General features: G+C 36.0%; 1 protein-coding gene and 1 pseudogene across 1 annotated transcript in view; both read right to left on the minus strand.

Annotated features, from left to right (window-relative positions):
- LOC123521652 (contactin-6) overlaps window positions 1-11,445 on the minus strand; it is a 470,227-nt gene that overhangs the window by 16,910 nt on the left and 441,872 nt on the right. The window contains exons 18-20 of the mRNA XM_045289898.1: window positions 8,463-8,697; window positions 8,234-8,349; window positions 6,385-6,571 (exon numbers count right to left, since the gene is read on the minus strand). Coding sequence (XP_045145833.1) covers window positions 6,385-6,571; window positions 8,234-8,349; window positions 8,463-8,697 — 538 coding nt within the window. The remainder of the gene's footprint in view (window positions 1-6,384; window positions 6,572-8,233; window positions 8,350-8,462; window positions 8,698-11,445) is intronic.
- On the minus strand, window positions 2,816-3,495 carry LOC105978566 (annotated as a pseudogene).

Consider the following 11,445-nt stretch of genomic DNA (forward strand, 5'->3'; position numbering starts at 1 on the left):
GGCCACAATAATGAAGGCATTGAAGAATTCTACAAAATTCTTCAATCTGAAATTTTGTCAAACATACAATCAACATTCCTTGGTTACTGGTTATTGGAGTATGAAAGTTGGAAATGTAGAGGAAGGATCTGTTATTGGAAAATATGGCTTTAGTGATAGAAATTAAGCTAAAGCCTACATGATAGAATTTTGTAAGATCAATGACTTCTTCATTGCAAATACCTTTCTTTACAACATATATAGTAACTATACAAACGGACTTCACCAGATGGCATAAGCAATTGACTACTTTTGTGGGAAGAAATAATTGAAGAAATTCAAAATCATAAACCAAAACATGGCCAAGAATAGATCATTAACTGCTCAAAGGAAGTTCAGGAAGGAAGTTTGGGTTTAAGTTAACCAAAATTAAAACAAGTGCAAATTCAAATGGCTAAATTCACTGCCATTGAATCAATTCCAATGTATAATAATCTCATTTGACAGAGTAAGATTGCCACTGTTGGTTTCAAAAGCTGTAAAACTTTACTAGAGTAGAAAGTCTTCCATGGAGAGGTGACGGGTTCAAACAGCTGACTTTTTGATTAGTAGCTGACATGTAAGAGCCTATGCTACCAGAAATCCTCCAGGAAACCAAAATAACTTTAAGTATGCCTTTCCTGAATTTAGAAATTCTCTCATTTTCAGATTTGATGCCTAGAACATTAATGTCTGAAGAATAACTGAAATCTGGGATGACATCAAGAACATCATACATCAAGAAAGCAAAACGGTCATTACAAAGACAAGAGAGAACATAAAGACAAAAGTGGATGTCAGAAGAGATTCTACCACTTGCTCTGGAACATTGAGTAACCACAGAAAGTAGAAGAAATGCTGAAGAACAATAGGACCGAACATTTCAAAGGGAAGCTCAAGTAGATAAAATTGTAATGAAATATGCAAAGAATTGCTACTAGAAAACCAAAGTGAAGTATATAGTTGTCATACTTCAACTGAGATAACTGAAGAAAATATTCATGTCTTTTATTGCAATGTTGAAGATTTTCATGGTTAAAATATTGAATGATCCAGGAGGCTTCATAGGAAGATAGAAGGAATGCACAGAAGAGTCTTTGTACCAAGAATAATTGGCTGACATTCAACCATTTCAAGAAGTGACACTTGATTAGGAACTAAGAGAACTAGATGTGACAATAGAAGCAGAGGTCCACCTTGGACAATGACTTCAAGATGATACACTGCAGTTTTTGAAGACTTGAAGGAGGTCATGCATCAAGGCATATATCTGTCCCTGGAAACTGGCAAAAGAACTTAAAATTTCTGTAGAGAGAGCATGGCCCTACTGGCACCTGCATTTTTGCTCCCTGAAGCTGACTTCTCATTTCTAATGTCCATAACTTGACAACGATAAATTTAAGTTTATGATAGCTATTGAATCAATAAAACAAATACAATTACTACTTACTTTTTTCACAATACCAATGATAGAGAATTTCAAGAGGATGAAATTCAAGATTTGAGTTAGATCCAATTAAATGAAGACTTACATAACTTCCTTATTCTGGGGTCCTTGCTGGTGATTTTAATGAAACTGATGCATACAGGCGAATGATACATAAACTCAAAAATGATTCAGACATATTTATGAAAACATAGAAATAATATGCTGTTACATATTAGAATTTTGTTTGCTTGGCTTTGTTTTTATAAGAAGATGGATACTTAAATGAACCAATAGCCTCTTTGAATTTATGAATCTCTTTTCAACTTTCCTTTTAGCCCTTAGTCATTTCTAGCTAATCAGGATTACTCATGATGCATTATAGTGTTTAAATTGGATTAAATTACTCTTTGCTAAATAATCTTTTCCAAATTCATATACCCCACTTATTAATGATACTTAATTTTTGTTACCCTTGAGATAAACCATTAGTAATGTTCTTGGCATCTAATCCAAATTCAGTCCACATAGGCTAGCATATGATTCATTTAGTCTGTTTGGTCAATCAAACTGCCACATCTAGGTCACATAATTATATTTGAAATAACTAATATGTTCCCTCATTGGGTCTCAATTCATCAAAAAAATGGCAAAAAGGGATTACATATAAATTAACCTGAATCTTGTTGACAATGAATTCACTAAAATGTAAGTTTATTAACATACAAAGTTATGATTTTTTTTCTAGAATACTGTCTTTACCTATTTCTAAGCACCCTCTATTTTGCTTGAAATAGAAACTGAATCATATATTTGGCATCTCTCAATCAGATAAACTAAATATCTGGGAAAACTTGACACCAATGATTGACTGGAGATTTTCAGATATAGTCATATGGCATGGGAGCAAGTTATATGTAGAGATATCCGACAATGACTTCACTGATTTAGTCTATATAGAATAAAGAAGGATGAGAGGTAGAACTCTACTTCTAGCTAATCAGCATTACTCACAGCCTAGGTTGTGCAAAATTGGGTGGACTGGAGGAGAGTGGATTCAAGAACTTGGATCCATTAAATTCTCTACATATTTTCAATTAAAATGGATCATTTTTTCAGAGCTTTTGTCTCTGTTTCCTTGTTAATCATCACATGATACTTTCTTTTTTTTTTCCTTTCCAAGTTTCTTTCTTCCTTTTTTGGAGTTTGCAAAGACAAGACTTCTTCATTGAGAACAGGTCTAGGATGAAAAAAACTGGCAGTTGGTCACTTATGCCCAGCAGCCCAGGAGAAAGCCAGTGATTTCCATTCTGGAGATGGCAGAGCAGGTGGAGTGCTGTTTTTTGGGGCAGCACAGCCTGGCGCCCCACCTCACTCCGCCAGGGCCAAGTCTGTGGACTGCAGCCGTTCTATCTCCTGGACAATGTTCTGTTCCACCATGTCACACTCGGCCAGGAACTCCTGAACCTTTGTCACCAAGCCTTTCCTTTTCAAGCAACTCTCTTTGAAATCTTCTGGCAGAATCAACATGTCAATCTCCTCTAAGATCGTCATAAAATTCTCGATGGTTGCCTTCACTCTCCTATCCAGTTTGCAGAGTGCAAATCCTTGGCCAGAAATCCCTGCTGGATTCCAGCAAAATATTTACTCAACTTTCCCAGTTGGCCAGCTATATTCTCTACAGCTTTCTCCAAAGCTTTCAACTTCTTTAATTCAGCTTCTTCCTCTGGACTGTTCCTTTCTCCAACTACCATGACCTAGAAACCATTTTGTATCCCAAGTGCTGGCAAAGCGTGTTCCACTTCTTTCAGAGTTTCCCTGGAATATGAATTTCTAACATGGCCGCAGAACCCCTGTAGCCTCTTCAACAACCTGGGCCAGGTCTTGAACAATGGGCTCTTGGGCAGCTGCTGTGTGGTTATATGAAGGTCATACTTCTCATTGCTGTGGGTGACAGTCAGGTTGAGCCCGGTCAGGTTGAGATGTTTTTCAAATTGTTTATGAAGATCATGAGTAAAAGTATATATATGAAAAAAGGAATCTGCCATCATGTTGAGTCTGGTCTCAGAAGATTTTGTACGGGGTTTCCAAGAGCATTCTGTCTCTATAGGAGCAAAATCTCTCATTTTTCTCCCTCAAAGCAGCTGGTAGGTTTGAACTACTGACTTCCAGTTAGTAGCACAATGCCTAGCTCACAACACTATTAGGACTCCTGAATATACGAGAGGTTATTGCCATCCTCCCCACCCCGCCAAAAATACCAGAAAAAAGCTCTGTTGGGTGGAGTTTTTGAAGTCTTCATTTTTCCTGCTAGGTGAGCATCCAGTAACTAACTCTGAGTTTGTGCACTCAGTGGCATTGCTTGGGAAGGTTCTCTGGTCACAGTGAATCTTTTTAGAAAATCAGTTTCATTTGAATCTCATTTTTTTTTGGTGATGACTGATGTAAGAGAACGTAACAGGCATGTGCCTGTGAAATTTTGTTTCCTGCTGAGGAAAAATGTCGCAGAAACTGTTGTGATGTTGAACACAGCTTACAAGAACAGCGCTATGGGGGAAAATCTCATTTCAAAAAAGGTGAAAGGTTGATTGATGACAAACCTCGTTCTGGACATCAGTCAATTTCCCAAACAGAAGAAAATGTTCACAAAATCCATGTATTTGTGCTGGAAAACCAATGACAGGCCATTGAAGAGATGGGGACGTTATCTAGATGATCTTGGAGCTCAGTTCTGGGAATTTTAATGGAAGATTTGGGAAATTTGTGCCTTGGGTTCTGACTGACCAAGAAAAAGATCATTGACTGGAAACATGTCATGCTTTCAAAGAACAGCTCTGAAGCAACCCAGACTTTTTCCCCAAGGTCACTACTGTTGACCAGACATGTTGTGTTCTTATCATCCTGAAAGCAAACATCAATCAAGCCAGTGGAAGATGCCATCGTCACCTCACTCCCCCAAAAGTGAAATCAATGATGATGAAGATGCTCCTTTGTGTCTTGGATGTGAGGGAGATAGTGCCTTTGGAGTTCTTTCCACCAGGTTAGGATGTTAATCATGCTTTTTATTTAGAGGTTCTGAAAAGATTGCATAACAGCGTGTGACAAAAAAGGCCTCATTTGTGGCAGATTGGGGACTGGTTTTGCCACCACGACAATGTACCTGCTCACAGAGCCATCTCAGTGCACCAGGTTTGGGCAAAAAAAGAAAAGCATGCCTCTCTTGCCCCATGCACCTACTCCACTGACATCACTCTGCGCAACTTCTTTTTGTTTCCATGAATGAAAAGAGACATGAAAGGACAGCAATTTGAAGACATAGAAGAGGTGAAGAAAAAAACGAGGGAGGTGCTGTGAGCCATGTAAACAGAGGAGCTTGACAAATGTTTCCAAGAATGGAATCGCAGACTTGAGAAATATACTAATTGTAATGGAGAGTACTTTGAAAGCGATGTTTGCTTTGTAAAAAATAAAAATAAAAACATAGCTTTGGGGAAAAAAAGAATCTGTTTGGGGAGGGGGGTCCTCCCTCATATAGAAGTATACTACAAAGCTCTTGCCATCAAGTTGATCTCAGGCTTAGTGACCCCATCAGAAAAAGTAGAACTGCCATAGGGTTTCTAAGTCTGTGATTGTTATGGGAGCAAAGGACCTCATCTTTCTTCTGCAGAATATGTGGTGGTTTCAAACTGCTGACCTTGAGGTTGGGAGCCCAGTGCATAACCCATTACGTCATGAGGTATCCTTGAATATAAAGGATTAATTAAAAAACAAAAACTTTGTTTTAATAAAAAATTTAAAAAAAACTTTAATAATGTCACTTGATTTTCAGACTCCACTCATTCAATCCATCACTCACTCACTCACTCCCTGCCATTAGGTTCATACCAACTCATAATGCTCCGATAGGACAGGGTAGAACTGCCCTCTATGAGTTTCCAAGACTATTTTTACAGCAGTCGAAAACCTGAAAGATGGGGCTTTTCTACTGCTGTACAAAAAAAGCCTTGTGTGGTCAATTATGCATTGGATTGCAAACCCTAAGGTCAGCAGTTCAAAATTACCAGCTCCTCCAAGGGACAAAACGAGGCTGTCTTTTCCTGTAAACAGTTACAGTCTCAGAAACCCACCAGAGCAGTTCTAGTCTGTCCTATAGGGTCACTATGAGTTAGAATTGAGAGTGAGTTTATCTGAGCCTACGCCAAATATGTTTGGCTAATATTATTGATAAAAAGGGTGGTAAAAATAGTGTTAGGGTAAATTCTTGTATTATAGGTTCCTCATGTAAACTGAGGTAGCAAAATATACTGGAGCAAAAAGAATGTAGCTATCTCACACCGCATATTACAGCAAGGGTACAATCTAGAGTTTTATGAAGATTACAAAGTGAGAAAATTGGACTGTGTACTCAGTAAGGCATGCGTTAGGTGCTTTCTATTCACTATCACTTCTAAACCTTTACAAAACCATGTGTGTGTATGTGTTTGTGTGTATATATATATATAGATAGATAGATAGATAGATAGATAGATAGATAGATAGATAGATGGTGATTCATAGGGAACATATATATATATATACATACACACATATCTATTGCGTTTTCCTCATGATACAACTGAAGAAACAGACACTCTTAAAATATTAAATATCCATACAAGTCTCCAAGAATGAAAATGCTGCTTTTGAACTCAGGTTCATGAAGGGTCTAAGAGCCTATAAACAAAACACTCTTGTGCTTTCATCTACACCCCCCTTGGGGATTCTAGAATGAACATGCCAATTTATTTTGATTGTTACTGTATTTCAACAATTATTCATATTTAAGATGCACTATTCAAACAAAAATAAGAAATATAATTATATGGTGACAAGAAAGAGATGGTGACTAAGCAAAGAAATATGCTTTCATTATATGAAACTTGGTGTGGATGTATACTTACGGGACTTTTTGGTGGTGACATTCACAGGAGCACTTGAGGGTCCTGTCCCGGCAGTATTGTAAGCCCTCACAGAAGTAAAGTAGACAGTATTTGCTTTCAGTCCTGTGATGGTTTTGGTAGTGACATTTCCACGGACCCTCACCTTACCAATCAAGGAATCTTTGGAGTCATCTGTCCAGTATAAGATCTGTTCATTAAGAGTAAAGAACAAACAAGTATGTTCCCCAACACATATTAAAAGAAACAGATCATGAGAGGAAGAATATTTTCTAAATGAAACTGATAAACAACAACAAAATAACCAGTCTAATATATGTAAAGAGAAAGGAAAATACAATAAGTAAATACAAATTCACAATGGTATTTAAAGAGCTGGCATTTTAAATTACCAAAATAAACTAATTCATGAAGTATCTAAAGATTCTCACCTTAAACAAAGAATATAAGCCAGACAAAAACAAGATTCACATCATTAATCAAATCCTTCATTAGAAAGCTTTGTTATTGACTTTTCTTCCAGAGATCTTTGAATCACAGGTTAATTAATCATTTGATTTACACTGATATCTTCCAACGTGTTAGCATTGCTTGTGGGCACAGTGAAGAAAACAAAATAAAGTTTGATGCTTGCCTTTGAGCTCTAGTTAAGAAGTAAGAATATTTTGTGAAATTTTAAAACAAATAAATAAAACAAGATATTTTCAAAAAATGAAGAAAAATGCTGTGAGTTTGAAAAAAAGACAATGGAGAGTGAGCAGAAAAAAGAGTTTAAAGAAGAGGGAAGAATAAAATCTGATGTTAAAAATAAATGCGTCAAATGAGGGGCAAGGTGTTTCAAGACTGCAGTGGCAGAGTTATGTAACATTGAACTTTCTGCTTGGACCAAAAGGCTCTTATTGAAAAAAAATTTTTTTAAAGGAAAGTGCACATCAACGTCAGAGAGGTTTAGAATCATACTGTTTTGTACCTCAAAAATAAAAAGAACCACTTTGTCTATTTTATGAATCATTAAATTGTCAAGTTCTAAAAGCAATGAGAGATTTATAATTTTCACCCTATAACTTTCTGAGGAGGAAGGCTCACAATTATGATGTGTGCTGCTTCACTTTATAGAGGCTATGAAAAATAGGATTTGACAACCTACATTTATTGATTGATTGTTTTTCATTATCACTTAAGTAGACTTTAATTTTTTTCAAAATGATGGTGTCTTTTCAAATACATCGCTAATTTTCAATACAATTTTCCTGTGAAATTTGACTAGAGTTTAAGATCATTGAAGATTATGTAGACACATTCTCATTTCCCAAAATACCTAGGGTTAGAAAATTTAAAAAGTGAGAGTACACTAAGCATATATAAAGATTAAAGAACTGAAGAGATTCAAGCATCTAGTTTCAATGTTGAAGAATTCTATGGGCAAATTATTGAAAAAATATGGGAAGCATATAAATAATATGGAAGGATACACAGTGCCACTATACCAAAAAGAAATAGTATACATTCAACTATTTCAAGAGGTAGTATATGATCAAGAATGAACAATACTGAAAGAAGAAATCCAAGTCAAACTGAAGGCATTACAAAAATCAGGGCCACGGACATAGGTTAAATGCCAATGGAAATATTTTAACCAGCTGATGAAGAACAGAAACCACTCACTGGCTTATGCCAAGAAATCTAGAAGGTATCTACCTGGGCATATTTAAATTACTTTTATTTGTTAATTTGCTCAGTCAATTGGTAAGAACCTCTTCTTTTTAATCTATGCTAAGAACCAGGTAGAACTGAACCAGAACTACTGTGCAGTCTCTGCACAGTGAGGATAAGTGAATTAAATGTGAATTACCTCATAGCCCAGCACACGTCCTGTGTTTCTATCCCAGTCAATAGCATTCCAGGAAACCTCCATTTCAGAAGCAGAAACACTCTGGACAGAAGTTCTTCTTGGGGCTAGTTGAGGTTCTAACATCAAAAGAAATGCGTGACCATCTTTAGCTTTGTGACCTATGCAAAAGTGAATCTGCCATATGCACACTGTCTCAAAGATGCTTATTCCATAGCTTGCCTAAACTTACCATCTTCTCCAGAGTAGACAATGGATATAGTACTAAGGGATCCTTCTCCTTCGTTGTTATATACACCCACTTTGACTTCAAAGGGAGAGAGAGGTGTGATGCTTTCATTTCTGTAAATGAACCTTGATGCTTCCACAGAAACGATTCTTTCTTTGGTCCAGGAGGTTGAGCCAACTGGCCGAAACATGATGATATATCCAAATCCCTCACCATTCTGGAGTTCTTCTGGAATTGACTTGGGCAGAATGTGATCAATCACTAAGCATTCACAAAAATATGTCATTGAGATATTATCATTATTTATTTTGTAACGTTAGAAACATGAGAATTTACTTTAAATGATGAAGTAGTGAGAAATTGCTTTTATTAGAATATTGATTTGGAAAATAATCCCAATTAATGGTACACAGATAAATAGTGTAAGCTTTTAGATGGAAAATATAAGTTTTACTATATTTATTTATTTTACATGATTATTTGTAAGTCAAGTTTTTACAAGTTCTGATCTAATAGTGACAATTAAACTTGAAATAGCATAAAATTAATTTACTAGCCATTTATTTGAAACCTATACATTTAGCTTTCACAATGTTTTTCAGAAAGTTCTTATAATATGTGAGTAATTGAATTCTTATGTAATAATACATATATTAATACAGATTTTTTAATAAAAAAGGATAAAGGAACTCCATTACTTTTTACCCATGTATATGTATACCTATATACACACATATATAGTTAAATATTGTTAATATACATTTTTCTGGAATATGGAAAGCTAAGTCTCACAGACACAGAACACTGTAAAGTATATTTGAAATCTAAAGTTATTAAAATGACAAAAGAGAAATATACATTTTCACTAGAACGATGCAGATATTAAGAAATACACATAATCACATAAAATAGGCAAATGAAAATGAAACTTCACTTCAAATTTCGACAAAGATTACATCTAATTATAAGAGATGTGTATTAAAAGTAAATGCAGGGTTGTTTTTTCTGGTTTTGTTTTTAGTTTTTCTGGAAGAAAATAAAATGTCTCTTCTTTTAAAAATATTTTCATAATTCAATAAGAGCAGATATAAGTCCCTCATGCCCATAGCTCCATTTCTGCCATTTCTTTACCCGTAGGCTGCCAATCATTGAATCACTATATCCTTCCCCTTAGACAACACTGATTACCCAACTATGGCACCAGAACCAGTGGCGTTTTAGTCAGTGTCTTTGAGAAGTTCTGATGTCAATTTTCTACAGTGATTAATGAACATAATCAATTCTTCCTTACAGAATTAGACAACTCGATACAGCAATGGAAGCCAAACATTAATACTAAAAAGCAGACAACAAGTAGAAACAGTACAATAGTAGTAACACTGAGGCAGTAGAAGCTAGGGAGAAATGGAAGCTATAAATATAGAGGACCCAAGGAGTTGTGTAGCAAATTGGAAAGCGAGGAATGAGAAGAGCTGAGACCCAGGCATAGGGGACAATCCCCAGTCTGGAGGATCGGAGTGGCTGGCAGTCAGCGAGAACTGGAGAACACTCGGGTTTTCACTTGGTCTGCTGGCTTACTTGCTGAGATTTTGTCCCCCTGCACATTACTTCTTGTGTCACTTTAATAAATCTTCATGAACTGAGATGACCCGAGTAGGTCTATTCCTAACCACGTGAAATAGTTTAAGAAATATAGAAAGTGAAAAGGGGGAAAAAATGCTGGTCTTGAAATCTGGAAAAAATAAACTGTCCCGATGTATTAGTTTCTCGTCTCCTTTCCACGGAGATCAGAACTAAAGTCAATTCAGAATAGGATACAAAAGATTAATTACAACTTAAGCTACTTGATAGGACATTTGTGTTGTTTTTGATGTTTCTTTGGTCTCAGATTTAATCCAGATGGCTAATCAGTTCATCAGCATAAGTAAAAAGATTTGTGCTTCGGGTAGTCGAGTATTATAAATGTGTCTCAAAGTGCTCTCTCACGATACATCTGTGCCCAGTACAATCAATGTACACTGGGGAGCGTCCCCATTATGGATTTAAGGTCCATCCTTGTTTTCTCATAAGGTCATAGATTCAAATGATGGAGAAATATCATACTCAAGCCTTAAATGATCTCTTTACCACAAATTCCTTTTCTGAAATCTAATACATACATGTGATTATGGTATATCTTTTACCTAATTCCAGACTGAGTTAAGATTAAAGGCTTCTTGGCATTCAATTTTTTGGCCCATTTTGAATCTCTATTGCTTTTCATAAAGTTGCCATTGTTTTTAGTTGCCATGGAGTTGGCCCCTGGCTCGTGCAAACCCCTCATACAATGGAATAATAAGCTGCCAGGTCCTGAGCCATCCCCAGGATAAACTGTAGATCAGATATTCGTGCCCCATATATTTTCATTAGTTGGTTTTCAGGGGTCCATAGGCCTTCCCAGTTCATTTTAGTCAGAAGCGCCACTGAAACATATGGAGCACCAGTGCTCTTACCGACAGTGGGATGATTATTATGCATGAGGTGCACTGGCCACTCAGCCACCAACTCCCACTGAAAGAGGACCTGCTCAATAATGTGTATGAAACTGAAAGAGTAAAATGCATTCTGAAGGTCTGAACTACTCTATGCATCTCCTTTTGAATACACATAACATTCCTTAAACAAGTTTGGGCACCTGAAGAATTTGGTTCAGAATAGGCATGTACATAATGCCAAATATGACTGAAAATGGGAAAATAAGAATGATACATTAGAAAGTATAAATATAAATATATATATATTCTTATCCTTTACATAAAAGTTTACTAACTCCTATTTTTGAAATTGAAGGAAATAAAATAATTTCACTTGTGTGTTTTCTCTTCAGATATTATACTAAGATTACTTCAGAAACTAAATTAAAGGATATAATTTCCCTTTTATAATTCATATTTGGCATCATGTACATACCGATTCTGAACCCAAATCTTCTGGTACCCAGTACACA

Source organism: Echinops telfairi, unplaced genomic scaffold (assembly GCF_000313985.2).
Source record: "Echinops telfairi isolate 266 unplaced genomic scaffold, ASM31398v2 ScPeMD7_31;HRSCAF=116, whole genome shotgun sequence".
In the NCBI taxonomy this organism is placed as follows: domain Eukaryota; kingdom Metazoa; phylum Chordata; class Mammalia; order Afrosoricida; family Tenrecidae; genus Echinops; species Echinops telfairi.